At 42.7% G+C, this 16,604-nt stretch overlaps 2 protein-coding genes across 7 annotated transcripts in view; one reads left to right on the forward strand and one right to left on the reverse strand.

Moving 5' to 3' along the window:
- The window catches only part of BRF1 (BRF1 RNA polymerase III transcription initiation factor subunit), a 178,415-nt gene that overhangs the window by 86,411 nt on the left and 75,400 nt on the right, over positions 1-16,604 (reverse strand). For 3 of the 4 annotated variants that reach the window (XM_062630701.1, XM_062630699.1, XM_062630700.1), the window contains 3 exons: positions 13,093-13,165; positions 4,412-4,561; positions 2,740-2,833 (listed from right to left, as the gene is read on the reverse strand). In XM_062630701.1, the coding sequence (XP_062486685.1) occupies positions 2,740-2,833; positions 4,412-4,561; positions 13,093-13,165 (317 nt within the window). Of the gene's footprint in view, positions 1-2,739; positions 2,834-4,411; positions 4,562-6,155; positions 6,415-13,092; positions 13,166-16,604 lie in introns of those variants that run through there. The other variant, XM_062630702.1, reaches the window with a different exon arrangement.
- Positions 8,244-11,208, forward strand: BTBD6 (BTB domain containing 6). Of its 3 annotated transcripts, XM_062630705.1 has the most exons (5): positions 8,244-8,352; positions 8,605-8,902; positions 9,099-9,189; positions 9,457-9,575; positions 9,817-11,208. In XM_062630705.1, the coding sequence occupies exons 2-5, from the start codon at positions 8,694-8,696 to the stop codon at positions 10,847-10,849; spliced, it is 1,452 nt and encodes a 483-aa protein (XP_062486689.1). In that variant the 5' UTR covers positions 8,244-8,352; positions 8,605-8,693; the 3' UTR covers positions 10,850-11,208. The 3 variants fall into 3 exon arrangements, with proteins under 3 accessions (XP_062486689.1, XP_062486688.1, XP_062486690.1); XM_062630704.1 differs by lacking the exon at positions 8,244-8,352 and having other exon boundaries at positions 8,359-8,902; XM_062630706.1 differs by lacking the exons at positions 8,244-8,352; positions 9,099-9,189 and having other exon boundaries at positions 8,758-8,902.

Genomic DNA, 16,604 nt, shown 5'->3' on the forward strand with positions numbered 1-16,604 from the left:
TATTAAAAGTTAATTTCTGCTATAGCCACAGATGATGACACATAAAATAACAATTTGACTAATTAGTTAATATTTATACAGTACTTTGAATGTATACAGTGATATATAAGTTAATCTCATTTCAATTAGACTGAAAAATGAGATAGAACTATCAGTGCATTTATTAATATTTAATACATTCACTTTCAACAACAGCAACAATCTTTACATTTTAATTGTGTGCTTCAAAACATACAGCAAGAAGGCCCTGTGAAGCAAGTACAAAGTTTTCTTACCAAGATCCTACTAAAACCCACAACATGTTTTTCATAAACAAACACGCACTTTTAAAAAATCAAACAGATGGTTAAATTAAGAACTCATGATTCAAAGATGAGTGACAGGATGGGTCCATAGGTCATGCTTTGTTTCTTTTTACTTCCAAAACAGATTCTTTTTATGATCAGGTCACTCATTTTTATGACCTGAAGATATGTCACATTTTTTTGAACCTCCTCCTAAGAGCTACTCCTCTGGTACTCAGTAGCAGAAGAGGCAACAGACTACAGCCACGCAGGCCTTGGCACTCTCCGGCTGATGGGCAACAGGGTGAAATAATCCCTTTTTACACAGTCAAACAATGGCACTGCACAGGATCAGAAACAGTGCCCTTCCTTGGGATGGGCTGCCACCCCTTGCTGAGGATCTTCCCAAAACGGGAAGCCAGCCAGAGCTTTCTTAAAAAGCATCGCTCCTGCATCCTCAGGCAAGCCATGGATAAACACAGCCCTGTCCCCCAGTCTGCTGGGCTGCCTCTAAAGGGCAGAAGGAGCACATCACAGCAGTGCTGTCCCTTGCCTTGTAGGTTCCTTCTATGGAAGTCCATTAGCACCAGAACCGAATCCAGTTTCCAAAGGTCTGTGCTTCCCCAGGAGCCATGTAGCCAGCTGGGAGCTAAATCAAACCATACTGCAGAACCTGTGGGCTGAAGTTGCAGCATTATCTGGACTCCAATTTGGTTTCACTTCAAGAGCTGTCAGGACAAAGCCATCAGCAGTGAACTCGGCATCCAACGTCATCCATTAATAAGCATTCACCCAATTACACTCAACACTTTCACAACACACAAAGCACAAGTAGCTCTTTCCAAACAGGAGTAACTGCAGTAATAATTAAAAGGAAATAAAACTGTACATCAAAATGAGAAGCAAATAAATCTTTAAAAATGTGAAAAAAGCTCTTATTAATTTAAACCACTTCTACTCAATGGCATTTTGAGAGGAATTCTTGAAAGAAGAGGAAAAAACCTGGAGTGCAGGAAGAGTTATTCAAAGGTATTTTTTTTTTATTTGCCTTCGTTAAATACTATATAACGTGCTCTTATTTGAAAAACATCAATCAAATTTATAGATTCATGATAAATAGTTGCAATTATAGCTGCCTGGAAATAATTCAGCTGTCACGTTTACCCTGTCAAAGTAAATAACACTGTCATTTTGGTTGACATGTGTGACTTGAGTAAATATTTCAAAGCATGAATTTTGAAGTAAGATTTCTTCGCTTGAAACAATTGCTCAAATTAATTTTCCTTCCAACTCTAATTTATTATGCTTATGGTTTTAGTAAGAACAAACTCCAGCTATTTAACCAAATCATCTTGAAGTAGATTGTGGGTGCATAAATCATTAATCATACAAATTGTACACTGAAACACATGACCTGCAGGCCAGAGAAAAAAACTGGCATTTGTACTGCTCCATCCTTATACTTGTCGTACCCTGAAGCAGTTCTAACACTTAAAATTTTTCCCTGTAACACCCATGCATGGTAGGGAAATACCACCATTCCCAATCCACAAATGAAGATATGGGGCAAAAATGTTTTTCACAATTAAGAAGTGAATATTATTAACAGGTATCTGACTCAGCTGGATATGCTTAAGCTAGTCTCCATGACATGGAAAGAAAGAGAGACACAAAAGGAGCTTTCTAAAAACTGGCCTTGGAGGAACAAACTTCAGAATATTTCAGTTAGGTTGGTTTCTACTCACACTATGGGGAAAGAAAATGTTGCAACTTTTCAGAGCTAAAATGAGGGAATCTGGGTGACTGTTTACTTCATCAGAATATGGAAAATACTACTACATCTCTGAAAACAAACAACCAACCCAGCCAAAGATACCCGGGAAATTCCCATTTTCAGGCTCACATTCTGCTGATAATTCCATTTCAGACCCCTTCAGTGAACTTAAACTCACTGCAATGTCTTCTGTTTATTACCAGTGCAAAACTATCAAAAATTAATACTTCAGCAAAATATTTTGAAAAGCTCTGTTCAGTAACAGCTAAAGGACAAGACTTCCCAGCACTGGACTCTGGATTTATGAAGTAAAATCTTCTTTATGAAGTAAAAAAGAGAAAAAATTCCCACAGTACTCCCTCAGCTTTGAGAATCAATCAATTATTTCTTCCAAGGACATGACAATGCTGTTAACATTTCTGACCCAACTTTTTTTGCCTTCAACTCTTCACCTCTTAAATGGACACAGTGCTCCTTGCCATCTCTGCTAAGTATCTGAGGCCCTACATAAGAGACAGATATAAGTACTTAAAAATGACCAGCAAAATCATGTTGTACTTATTATATTCTTGGTGCTTCTGAAAAGATAAAGAACCTGGTTTTCTCTGATATATGTTCATTTTAGACTACACACTTTTCAGTACTATAAATGAAAGATAAAAGCAATAAAACTGCACTGACCTTTTTCTTAATGTAGACTCACAAACCTTGACCACCCTGATGACCTCTTTAACAGTACGTCGGAAATCATGCATCCTTGCTGCCACTAGCAGAGCTAGAGAATAAGCAGGGAAAGTCAGTATCATAAAGCAGAAAATTTCCTGAGGAGAAGCAGAAAACAGGCAGGTAGCTATAACTTCACCTTGACTGTAAATGCTTATGCTCAGCTGTGTCCCTGAATACAGGTGATTGACTTGACTTTACAAACTTTGCTTCCTACTCAGTAATATTAAGCTGATTGCAAATTGCTCCCTGAAAAATTCTGTGCTTTAACATTTGGGAAACAATGGTCAACTACTTAAATTACAGCTCAAGAAAATTTCATTGATCCCATATTTTGAAGGTTCCCATCTTTTTAGCAGAATTTACTATTCCTGAATAACAAGATCTCCAGCAAAACACTGAGTCTACTTAAGCTGTTATCCTCATCACTGTCACCACTGCCACTACCTTGCTAGTGCCCAACTGCCCTCCTGCAAGACCCTCCATAGAGCTAGGTAACTAGTGCTGGCTGCACTGATGTTAGTGTGTTTAGAGCACTAGCTCTGTTTTGAATCACCACCCTCACTCATCATGCAGTGGCTCAGTGGGCAGAACACTTTCAAGCATGCAAAAGTGCTTCCTTTCAGAAGAAACTAAACCGGAGCTCCACAACAGGTAGGTGTTTCAAGTGCTGCAGTTCTTAATGGGAACATCAGGGGCTGAAGGACTGGCCCTCCAAACAATGTGTGGCACAGATATTTAGGACAGAGGACCAAACTAAACCCAGCCATCCAGTCCACAGTACACCATGTGAACTGAGTATATGCAGTAGGGGACTTGGCACCACCTGCTTCAATCTATTGACCTGTATCTACTGAATCAAATTACTTGCTTGTGTAGATACAGTCTCTGCAGTGAATCAAAGACCAGGCCTGTCTCCCATGGTCTATACTAAAATTTTTAGCAATGTGCAATAAGCAAGTGCTATTAACAAAAAGAGGCTAGAAATCAAGAAGATTGCCATAGTCCTGGGTTCCCTAAGGTTTGAGTGCTATTTCTCATTCCAGCATGCACACGTAAGATCTTTCAAATAAAATAAAGCCTATATGTGAACTCTGTGACTGTCTACACCCATCATTATTTCGACCTCGCTGGCTGGTACTAACTTTTAACCTAGCCCTCCCAAACTGGTAGGTTTTAAGTAAGCATCATGACAGCAATGGATCCTGGAAAAAAATGAAGAAGGAGAGGAAAATAATTTCACAGAACAGGTCAAAGAGGGCGTTTCTTGCATAAGACTCTGTGTAAAGACACAAATCAAAGGGCTCGCACTAAGGGTGTCATTTTAGCTGACAAAAACGGCCCACTTTTAGCAGCTAGAGCTTCTAGAGAGTAGAGAAGAGCACCAGAAAAGAGGCTAAAATTCCAAAATGTAAGATACAAAGGATCTGAGCAAGTAATGTAAGAGCAAGGGCAAAAATAAAGTCTGAGTTTCAGAAACTGTTTTATATATAATCTGTAGATGCCTGACAGCACAAACTCCAGAGAACACAGCATCACCAAGGAAGTGAGAAAGTCCTCATCTGTTTCCAATCCCCAGGCTCTCCCATTCAACCCACGAGAGGGAAGCAACACACTGTGTCTGACATACCTGCTCCGCAGAGCCCGGAGGGCCGGCGGCCGGTGTGCATCCAGTCCCTCTTCATTCTCTGCAACAGCCTGAGAGCCGTCATGGACACCTCATGGTTCTTATCTCCAAACTCAAGCATGTGTGCAAAACGAGGAATATATAAACATGGATCTGCAACAGAAAGTAATATAATTCTTCACTGTGAAGGTGACGGGGCACTGGAACAGGGTGCCCAGAGAAGCTGTGGCTGCCCCATTCCTGGCAATGTTAAAGGCCAGGTTGGATGAGGCTAGGAGCAACCTGCTCCAGTGGAAGGTGTCCCTGCCTATAGCAGGGGGATTGGAACTGGATGATCTTCAAGATTCCTTCCAACCCAAACCATTCTATGATTCTATTTCTAATCCTAACCTTTGCTTTAGGAAACACAGTATTCAAGCAAGGCTGTTGTAGTTGTCTTGCTTCACGTCTCAGCAACAACACAGACTGTGCTGCTGGGCTAGATCCTCCGATCACTAAGCTTTAGACGCACCGTTATAGTTAAGCTAAACCAAAATCCTTTCTTGCTTTATAGACAAGACACCTTTAAAGCACTGCACGAGGTTTTTCTTACACCCTTTTCAGGGTTCAATGACCAGTTACTGGTGTCAGTGAAATTACACACAAAGATAAGCATTTAGAAAAGCTTTTGCACAATAAGGGCATGACTTAGACCCCAGACTTTTAACATCTCCTGCAAAGTAACAAATCAGGTAACTTGCACATCCCATCTCATGCCTAACTACAAACTAAGCTTTGAAAAAAATGTTTGCTTAAAATCCCACATCCCTAATAGAAGTCTACTTACATCTTCAAACTTAATTCCAGCTCCTTCTCAAGATTCATATTGCAACAATACAAAACACTGTTTATTACAGATACTACTCTCCACCAGCATAAACTGCTGTAACCCAATTAACCACAACAGCGCTATAACAATTTACATAGGTCATGAATCTGCCTCCAGATGTACAAACTTATTTCAAGTGTTGGTGTTATCGGCTTCAAACTAACTGAAATATGTCAGTAGTGATTGTGCTTTGCCTAAACCAATTTAGAATTTATCAAACAATCTTGTAAAATCTACACTTAACACATTTACTCTTATTTAAGGTATCAATTTCTCATTTCCTGACAGCCTCTTATCACTTGACCAAGAATCCATGATGTATGGTAAATTGTTAACTATTAGTCTCAACTCAATTTCCTTTGCTGATTCCCAATGTGAGCACTTAAACTGATAAAGATGAAAATTCATCTTGAAACACTGGAACAATCTTACAATTTACAATTAATCAAAGCAGTTTCATTTAGCACCAAGTTATAACAATGATGCCCTGTTGCTATCCATAATTACAATGATCACACAGTAGGTGATTACGCCTGTCAGCCCCACAGAAACATTTAAATGAAAGCACTTATCACGCAAGAACTTCCAAACACATCTCCTTCAAAACTGAAGAAACGCCAGAGAGCAGTCAGCTCCTAAATGTGACCCTAAAAATCAGAGGTTTACACAAGATTAACTGATCCCCGTGACATTACGGGCAGTTGCTCTGTATTTCCAAGAACGATTTCATAAAACTGTACTCAACAGAAATGATCAACTCCAAAATACAACAACAAAAAACATTTCAGAAATTATAGCCTGAGATTCAACAAACATTTAAACTTTGCTCTTCGCAAAAACACAACAGAAACACATGTGATGCTACAGAGTGGTGCTTACTTTGCTTTTCCATTTCCTTTTATCCCAAGAGACCCAACTTCAGCTCATCCAGCACAAGGCAATTCACAGCTTTCTCTTCCGAGCTGAGTTTCGGGAGCATTTACACATTCACTTTGTAGCTGCTCAGATGTTTCTACTGGCATTCATGCCCACAGGTCATCTGACAAAACACTGCACATCATTAATTTAAATTCTGAAGCTACCAAAGTCAGAAAATAAATACGTGGGTGGGTTTTAAGTGAAAAGCCTTAAAGAGGCCACAGATAACTAAAAACTAATATTAATATACTAAATTCAGGGCCAAGATTAACATAAGCATGTCCCATATGGATGCAAACATTAAAAACCCCAATTATTTAGAAGTTGTAAAACTCTTTTAACACCTTGATTCCTCCCACAGGTACTAAAGCAGCACAATGATCCCAGGGGCAGGGGAATCTCCTTTGAATCACAGAATACCAGGTTGGAAGGAACTTCAAGGATCAACCTTTCTAGGCAAAATGTGACCTAAACTACATGTCCCAGCACCCTGCCCAGCTGAATCTTTAAAGTGTCCAACATTGGGGAATCCACCACTTCCCTGGGGAGATTATTCCAATGGCTGATTGTTCTCACTGTGAAAAACGTTCCTCTTGTCCAGTGGGAACGCTCCCAGCAGACCCCTGGGACTGAAACCCTTGTGCAGGAGCCAGCAAGTTCTCCAAATGGGGCAGAACCATCTTGCTTTCCTGAACGGGGGCTATGGGGGCCATGAAGCAGACAGCAAGAAAAATAGGATATTTTTTACGACAGGAGCATCTACTTTTCTGAAGACTTCCCTATCTCTCCCTATCCCACTCATGACCAGGAACAGGCTTTTGGAAGCTCCTAGATATAACACAGTCGTTAAAAGGAACATAGAAAAAAAACACGGAAATTAAAAGAATTACTTCCTCCCCCAAACAGGTAGCCAGGACAGCACTGCCGGGGACAGGAGCCGGAGCCGGGCCTGGATGCAGGTCAACCCACGGTACCAGGCACACAGATAGCCGGTCCCCACTGAAGACCCCAGGCAGGCGAGCGAGAACCCGGCTCGGGAGACCCCGCGCAATCGGGGCACGGCGGCTCCTGGGCTACGAGAGAAGGGGAGGAAAAACCCGCTGCAACTTCCTCGACTCCGAAAGTCCGCCTCGGCCGTGCCCCCTGAGCCCGCACCCGCCAGCCCCGGCGGCCAGCACTGCGGAGCGGAGCGGTGCCGGGCGGTGAGCGGCGCGGCGGCGCCCCCGCCCGGGCCGGCCAGGAAGGGCTGTGCGCGCCCGTCTCCACCAGCCCCGCTGCGGGGGCCCCTGGGCCGGTCCCCGGCGCCCCTGCCCAGTGCTCGCTCCCCCTGCGGTAACGGGACCGGGATCGGGGGCAGCCGGCGGCGGAGCGTCCACCGTGACCAGCGGGAGAGCCTCCGCGCGCCCCAGCGCACGTACAGTGAGGAAGGCGGAGAAGAGCGCAGCAGACTGACACAAGACCGGGCGGGGGGGCGGATCCCCCGCCGCGCCCCTGCGCTCCCCATTGGCCCCGGCCGCCGTGACGCGCACCGCGGAGGATGCCTATTAGGGCGGGAGGCGGAGGCAGGGCCCGGCAGAGCCAAGCCAAGCCCCGCCGCATCCCGCTGCTGCCTCTGCGAGGGGGACGCCGAGGGCAGCGCCGCCCGCCTGTCGCGGAGCAGCCCGGGCGCCCTGCGGGCAGCAGCGCCCCCGACGAAGGCGGGGGTAGCGCGGAGGAGCAGCGCCGTGTGGCGGCGGCTGCCGCCCGCAGAGCAGGAGAAGGAAAGTTGGTGCGAGCGGCTCTGGGGCCGCCCGGCAGCGGGACTGCAGAGAGCTGCCGCCTCGGCCCGGCCCGGCCCAGCCGCCGCGGATGTGCCCCCGCGGGGAAGGACGGAGCGGAGCGCGGTCGCTGGCAGCGGGGATCGGGCGGCTGGTTGCGCTTCACCCTCGCCGGGCTGCTGCACTAGGAGAATTTGTGGATTGACTCTCGCTACTGACCCGCTGCCTCGGCTTTCTCGGCTGGATCTGTGGAGCTGGGCTGCTGCTGGATTTAGGATTTTCTGTTGTTGTGTTTAATCTCCGCTTTCCCCGGTGGAAGGAAGTGCCTGCCAGCACCCCCCCCCCCCCCCCCCAGCCAGCACAGCGGAGCCGCGGAGGTTGGGACTCCTCTGGAAGCTAAGGTGAGCGCTGGCACCGATCCGACACAGCGGCATCCCTTTCCCCTCGGAAAAGCGCGTCGGGCTTGTAATCGCAGAGCGCGCATACAAAACACCAAAACCACCAAAAGCCACCGCGCATCTAGAAGCATACAAAATATCCAGATAGTGGGACTCGTATTTGGGATTTGTTAGTTCTCTTGCTCATGCCACTGCCCCATGGTTGCCTCAATGGCAGGATCATGAAGTGTTTGACTTTTTTTCTTCTGCTTCCAGAGACCTTAAAGAAGTCCAAAAAGAGTGTGAGGTCAAACGGCAAGGTGCCAGGATGCTATGAGATAGTGCCCCTGTCCCTGAAGAAGAAGATGGCTGCAGAACTTTACCCTGCCAGCACCAACACCAATATCGCAAACAGTAACGCCGCCGCCGCCACCACCGCTGCCAACAGCAAGAAGAACGCCCTGCAGCTCCAGCAGAGCGCCCAGCCGCCCCCGCCGCCCCAGCTCCAAAACCTCAACAACAACAACTTGGAGAGCGCCAACTGGCAGTCCTTCCACCCCACACTGCGGGAGAGGTAAGGGCCAGGCCCGCCGGAGCTCGACGGCCGGGCGGGAGTGCGGCCCGGCCCCGTGCACCTGCGCCGAGGCCAGGAGCGAGGGCTGGGCTGGGCCCGCGGGAGGCTGGGCTGCTGCGCGCCAGCGGGGCTGGGACAACCAGGTCAGGGGCTGCCCGCCGCTAACGGGGCTTCTCCCCCTTCCCCTCGCTTGCAGGAACGCGCTTATGTTTAATAACGAACTCATGGCTGACGTTCACTTCATCGTGGGCCCACCAGGGGCATCCAAGAAAGTTCCTGCCCATAAGGTTTGTGCAGATAATTTTTGGCTTTTTAATACTGCTGTGCATATTGCCTTCTCTCCCGCCTTACAACTAGTTCCACTTTTTTTTTTTTCCTAATTGCAGTTCTTGTCTAATACTAGAAGTAATTCACTGCAATTAAAAGGCACAGTCTAAGGCAGTTTTCTGCCTCCACTGTAGCTTTCAACTTTCCCTCACTGTACCTCTTAACTGCAAGCCAGCATGCTCAGCTATTGCCGATACATACTACTGAGGCTTCTCTCTGTTTTCCAGTACGTTTTGGCAGTTGGTAGCTCTGTCTTCTACGCTATGTTTTATGGTGATCTTGCAGAGGTCAAATCCGAAATCCATATACCAGATGTGGAACCTGCAGCCTTTCTAATCCTATTAAAGTAAGTGGCCACTACAAGTCTACTAATTACACGGACAGAATCAAAGTAGCTTATAAAATATGCATCTCCTAATTGGCATTGTGCAATATGCACTTATTACTGTTTACTTAATGTGCTGACAAATACTGTATATCAGATTCACTGCCAGCAAAGATGACAAGAGATCAATCTTTAATGGCCTATATAAATATTTATTTTTTCCCTAAGAAAGTACTTTTTTTTTTTTTTTTCTCCCATCTAGATACATGTATAGTGATGAAATAGACCTGGAAGCTGACACAGTTCTGGCTACGTTGTATGCTGCCAAGAAGTACATTGTGCCAGCCCTAGCAAAGGCTTGCGTCAATTTTCTGGAGACCAGTTTAGAAGCAAAGAACGCTTGTGTCCTGCTGTCTCAGAGCAGGCTCTTTGAGGAGCCGGAGCTGACCCAGCGCTGCTGGGAAGTGATTGATGCTCAAGCAGAAATGGCACTGAAGTCAGAGGGCTTCTGTGAGATAGATCAACAAACACTAGAGATCATTGTAACCCGGGAGGCACTCAACACCAAGGAAGTAGTAGTTTTCGAGGCTGTTCTCAACTGGGCAGAGGCTGAATGCAAAAGGCAAGGGCTGCCAGTTACACCACGTAACAAGAGGAATGTATTAGGAAAAGCTTTGTACCTGGTGCGGATCCCAACCATGACTTTGGAAGAGTTTGCTAATGGAGCTGCCCAGTCTGACATCCTCACCCTTGAGGAAACTCACAACATATTCCTGTGGTACACAGCTGCAAATAAACCCAAACTAGAGTTTCCGCTGACAAAAAGAAAAGGACTGGTACCTCAGCGATGCCATCGGTTTCAGTCCTCTGCATACCGCAGCAATCAGTGGAGGTACCGAGGGCGATGTGACAGTATTCAGTTTGCCGTAGACAAACGGATATTTATAGCAGGACTGGGATTGTATGGATCGAGCTGTGGCAAAGCTGAATACAGTGTCAAAATTGAACTGAAGCGCTTAGGAGTTGTCCTTGCTCAAAATCTGACAAAGTTTACCTCTGATGGCTCCAGTAACACTTTCTCTGTGTGGTTTGAACACCCTGTGCAGGTTGAGCAAGATACCTTTTATAACGTAAGTGCTATTCTGGATGGTAATGAACTCAGTTACTTTGGGCAAGAGGGAATGACTGAAGTGCAGTGCGGGAAAGTGACGTTCCAGTTCCAGTGCTCCTCGGACAGTACTAATGGTACTGGAGTACAAGGAGGACAAATACCTGAGCTCATTTTCTATGCATGATGCATTTCACCTTGATTGTATTCCAGTACTGCAATGATGCACATTAAGGGATTTCTCTGTTTTACTACAAACTCTGCAGCAGTATGGAATGTTATGCTACTTACCTATCTGCTACATCAGCCTATACAAATAAGTGAAGGAATGCTCTTGAATTTAATCTTATTTTATTTATTCATAAGCTATTTGACTTAATTATTAAGACTGCAACAAGCAGAGAAATGTTAAATTTTGCACGTACTGTGCATTTATTTTGTATATAGATAACTAATGTGCAGACTGCAGCTGTAATTAAATAGAATGTTCTAAACTAGAGCAGTTTATGAATCTGTGAAATATAAAACATTTTTACTTGCCCTAAATCCTGTGTATTTGATCACTGCTCATCTTCTAGCTTGTGTCTGTTAATTCCTCTACAGTACAGCTAACGGGTGGTGATACTGTAGTGTATCCCCTCTGTGCAGCTATACAGGGCATTAGCTATCACTGCAGATACAAGGGTTTCCTTGCCTGGTAACTGAGACTATCCACCAGTAGCCTTTAATTTCCTTCACGTAAAAGGGAGCTGACATCTGTGGAAGCTCAGGAGTTCCTTCATGTTGCCTAAGCTGAAGCCAGACAAACCCTGAATATAATCAATCAAAATCATCCTGTGGTTATATTTAAGATCTCTAATACCCATCCACATGCACCATCTGCATTAACCTCCAGCCTGTCCAGCAAACAGTAACACTGACACTTGCACCTGTCCAACTGCACCCCAATTGAATGGCCAGAGTCAAGAGAAGGCTTAACTCAGTTACAGGCATTATCACTGATTCAGCCCAAAGCTGCAATACTGGCACCCCTTATCTAAATATATATCCCATCCTCACATTTAGGAGCAGACATTAGAGAAACACTTGAAATACAGCCTTTAAGTTCACTCAAAATTACTAATAAGAACAAAAGCTGCTGGATCTTTGCCTCCCTCCCCTGTTGCTTTTTTTTCTTAAAGCAGTCTTATCCACTATTGGTCATTTTATAGCTAATACCCTTAATTTTTTTTAAGGAGTGATAAAAGTAGGTGTTTTTTTTCAAGTATCTGACAATCATTACTAATGAGCCAGTTAAAAGTACAGGTTTTTTACAAATTTTTTGCATCATGAGGACCTTGGAAAGAATATTAAAGCAGCAGTCTAAACCAGCATTTTTCCATGTGTGACGAGTACCTCTACATTTAACTGAGAAGGGTTTTCTGTTTGCCTTTTCCTAAGCTGCATTAATTTAGACCTTGAAACTAAGCCACAACACAAATTCTGCCCATTCTGTCTTAAAAAAACAGTAATAACAAATAAGGCAAGTGAATTATTGAAAATAACTTTTCACCAAATAATCAAGCTGTGCAAATGAAGTCAGCACACCACTACAGCTGATAGCTGTGCACTGCCACATTCTATCTGGATGCTGTTATGACAGTGCTCAGTATGTGAGCTGCGGGTTCTCTTGCTGCAAAGGCAGGCAGTTAGGTGCCTAGCTGAGTACATCTGAAGGGGGGAGTATGTGTATTGTATACAGAGGCATCTGATGCTCTCAGTATAGATTAAGGAGTGTGGGAGTAGGAGTGGGTAAAGATACAGAAATGAAATTTCTGCACAGAGGTGGTAGCAGTCACAAGACCTCTCTATAAACAGTCTTTTAACTGGAATTGACATTAACTCCCTAGACAATAGCTTTTTTGCCCTTTTGACATGTTAGAACCCACCTTCCTATCACTGTTACAATTTCAGTGATGAGTTGCTAATTATTCACATGCTTGGAAAAAGTTGCTTCTTTTCCATTGACCCAACTGTATTTCAAGCTCTGAACAACTCAGCTACAGGTGATGGACAAATAGTGAGTTTGGCAAATATTCATCAAACACTGCATCTCTGTAGAACCAAAGTGTGACAGGCCTGTGTGAGCTTGCAAACATACACAAGTTTGTTATACATGAGCCCCGTCTTAGCATAGCTTGGAAAAAGCAACAAAATTGTTTTTAAAAGAAAACAGCATCTAGCTCCCAAAACTCTTACATAAAGGAGAACAGGCTCCCATAGTCAGCAAAGCTCTTCTGCATCGATTGATTCCAGCTTCACTTTTAAAGGTACCACTTTTGCATTTGGCACACAGTACTATGTCTATCTATACACACACATACGCACTCTTGTCACATAACCATGCAAAACCCACACCCAAATACTCAAAAGTCAACTAAAAAAAAATACCTATAGCTGGAGCGTTTATGCAGAGTTCTCTGGCCAACAGAAGGAAAGTTTTGCCCAGCACATAGACATTCACCTATTTAAAAGACAAAAAAAAAACCATTATTTAAATATTAAACCACATTCTCAAACAAACCTTCTTTTAAGAAGTTCAATTGAAGTAATACAAATGATATTCATAGATATAAAATAACACTTGGTACTTGTCAAAAGCTGCACAAATTAGCATTGTAAATCAAAGCAGAAGTTTATATTGAAAAAATGAAAAGAAGCTGTTCTTCATGCTCTTCAGTGAGTTCTGTTGCTCTGTAGTACTTGGACAATTTTTCAGTTGTTACCTAATATTGTGACATTGAGCAGACTTTAACATAACATCAGTGTATATAAAGTGTCATTTGTCTTATAACAAAACCTGAGCAAATACTCACAAGTTAGTACAAATTTCAGCTCTGCATGGTCATGTGAAATGGGATAATTAAGTATTGCACAAGCACACACCAAACTTTTCCAGCAAAGCAAGGAGTGGTGCTAGATGCCCCAGGGGTTATTTGTCATTTCTCACTCTCTGGACATTGCCCCATATTACCCTACATTAAAAAAAGATAAATTCAGAAAAACCCTAAGCCACAGCAAACCTGCTGAGGAGCCAGGGACAGAGCCCTGAATCCCTCCTTCACTGTGGCACTCAGGAGGACATAAATAGAGGGGAGGAGTTGCTCTTTATACTCTGATGTGCAATTAATAACATAGGCAAATACATTTGTATTTTAAAAGTCTGAGGAAGTTTTCTTTCACTAGTTTTGTGGTCAGCAGGAAAGGCAGGATATACTTCAGTTTCTAATAAGCCCCAAAATGTTCCCACGAAGCTCCGGGATCACCTTGCTCCCCCCCCAGGGCATATGTAAAGGTCAAGGTTAGCATAAAACATTCCATTCTTCTACACTCCAAATACATATATTTTTATATTTTAAGGCTACTATATACTCTGTTGCTTTTATGTGACACAACTGTCCCTCTCTTTCCTATGCCAGGATAGTGAAGGTGTTTACTAAGCAGTCAATTACATAGCTAAGTTGCTGATTATGGTAGAAACCTATGTAAATAAAAATATCCTGTTACTGTGTATATTCTCTTTCAGTTTCACAAGAGCTTTACCAACAACTCTTTAAAACCAAACTTTCCTTCCAGGTTTATAGATGCTTCTACTAAGACAGCAAAAATCATAGGTGTCCTGTCTCTGCTTCCTCCCGGCTTCCCCTCCTCCCTGGCAGAGCATGAGGCTCACAAAGTCCTTATATATATATAAACAAAACAAAAAATACTGAACCCAGGACACACATTTTCACCTAGCACGTCAAAATCTGAAATGTTCTTAATGTAAATTTTTCCTCGAATTTAAAAAAAAAATTAAAAATGAGAACTTCAAAGACATCCTCAGAATAATCATGTATCCTGAAAGTGACTGTGCATTCAAGTGTACACAATGCAATGGTAATTCATTTCATATTAAGTGGAAGGTGTTGGATATCTATCTTTCATGCTGTGTCTGACCAATGATTGGACTGGCCTAGAAGATACAAAAGTATATTCTCAAATTTTACTGTCCTCTTTTTCCCTGAAATACCGGACAACACAGGAATACTATTCTATGAGAAAGAAGTGAACAAAATATACCCTCTGCATAAGAATAATATTTCTTTGGAAATAAGTCACGGAATTTTTATACTGAAAAAAAAGCACCTACTGAATCGGCAATTCACATAGCAGTTTGAGAGTATGTGACTTTCCATAAGCCACAGAGACAGAACAGACATTACTACAAGAAAGCATCTGCAGTGTTCCAGTTGGCTGTAGATGCTCTAGATTCATTGCAAGATTGGAATGGCTTTTTTTGACCTTTCGTCTAAAAATTATTAACATAAAGAATGGGGGCTTGGCTGTAGCTTCAGCCTTCTAAGTTTGCCAACCAAGTAACTGTAAATCTTAAACCTCATCACTTAGATCTTGTTCTGCAAGGATGATTTCTCTGCACAAATCAATAAAGTTACTTCAGTGGAGACAACTACGTATGATGTTTCCATCAGAGGCTTCAAACTCATCAAGTTCTTTCACTTTAGTCTAGGAAAAAAACCACCCTGAAATTCAGACAAGTATTTATCTTTATGGCTTTTTGTCACAACTTCTAAATATTTGATGTGTGTCCCCATCAAACCATCCCACTCTCTAAGAAACTCCTTCCAAGCAAACTTTCCATAAATGCGATCTTCAAAGAACAAATAAATATGAAGAGGCATAAAGTAGCAGGGCTTTAAAATTAAGTTCTAGCAATCAAAGTGGGTGCCAAATTAAATGTAAAGCAAAGACAAATGCATAATAAAATTGCTCAATCACAGTTTATCTTCCTCTCCTTGGCCTAACTAAAAGTCTCCGGATCCATGGTCTATTTGAGATGTACTTAAATCTAACCTGCTTTTCCACTTCACCCCCATCATCAGTGTTTTATGACCAACTTCAAGGTGTAGGCAGCACATTTACACAAAGTAATAAATTCAAATAGAAATGGTACATCAGGGAATTTTTTTTTCTTTTAATCATAAGTGAATTTCTTTGCAGTTTCTGATTACTACCAGTTTAGAAAGAAAGCATAATCTACAGTAGATTATATACTCTGTATTGTTTTCCTCATGAAACATGTGGTTTTGATGCCAAGGTAAAGTCACGAAAAGAACCAGGAATATTTAATTGCTTCCAGTTTTCCTGATAAATCAGTAGGAAAAGAAACTTAAGGCCCTCTTGAACAATACACTTCTCATCTTAAAAAGTTACCAGGTAGTCACAGGTTCTGGGGCATTTCTCATAAATGGAAAATTAAAGATGGCATAAAGCTCATCCAGAAATCTGTAATGCCACTGAACTGCTGAAACATGATATTTAAGATCTTCTGGGTTTAGTGGAAGAAGGCCCTTTCACTAAAATTTTATGCTACTGTCACTAATTTCAACTATTACTTCTGCACACACACATCCTGTGAACATCCTGTGACAGATGAGATATCATATATAATAGGCTCATAGACAGAGTCTTTCTTTACTCTCATCATTTGTATGGGTTTTTTTGCACTTCATTAAGCTTAGAAAATTGAGAGAATTAATTTAGAGGCCTACTTTAATTTCTAGTTCTTTCTTCATTAAGAACTTCTTATAAAAATTCATATATTACAATCCATCAAAAGCTTAACACTCCAAATTTAGAACCATATGACATTTTGCATTCATAAGCCTTAATTTTATATAAGTCCTTAGAATGATGAATAAACAAAAATGCCCTTCTAAAAAGATGTGTCTGGCTTAGGCTTGAATTGGTGCAGCTTTAAAGCTTACCACATCGACTTCGGCCTGTTTGCCCTCTTAATTTAAAAGAATCATACTGAAAAACAGTGTATCCCAACTCTGCCCAGTCAAAACTGTCAGTGTTACAATTCTTTTTATAGGCATTCATAAGACTTGCACTTTTTG

Source organism: Pezoporus occidentalis, unplaced genomic scaffold, assembly GCF_034315485.1.
Source record: "Pezoporus occidentalis ecotype Australia unplaced genomic scaffold, CSIRO_AGI_Poc_V1 ctg36, whole genome shotgun sequence".
NCBI classification, from domain to species: domain Eukaryota; kingdom Metazoa; phylum Chordata; class Aves; order Psittaciformes; family Psittacidae; genus Pezoporus; species Pezoporus occidentalis.

What these genes read in the sequence shown, in the direction of transcription:
- BTBD6 (XM_062630704.1), top strand. Translation starts at nt 8,535, where the DNA reads ATGCCACTGCCCCATGGTTGCCTCAATGGCAGGATCATGAAGTGTTTG. An exon ending in CACCCCACACTGCGGGAGAG is followed by an intron (nt 8,903 to 9,098) that starts GTAAGGGCCAGG and finishes CCTCGCTTGCAG; the next exon opens with GAACGCGCTTATGTTTAATA. An exon ending in AGAAAGTTCCTGCCCATAAG is followed by an intron (nt 9,190 to 9,456) that starts GTTTGTGCAGAT and finishes TCTGTTTTCCAG; the next exon opens with TACGTTTTGGCAGTTGGTAG.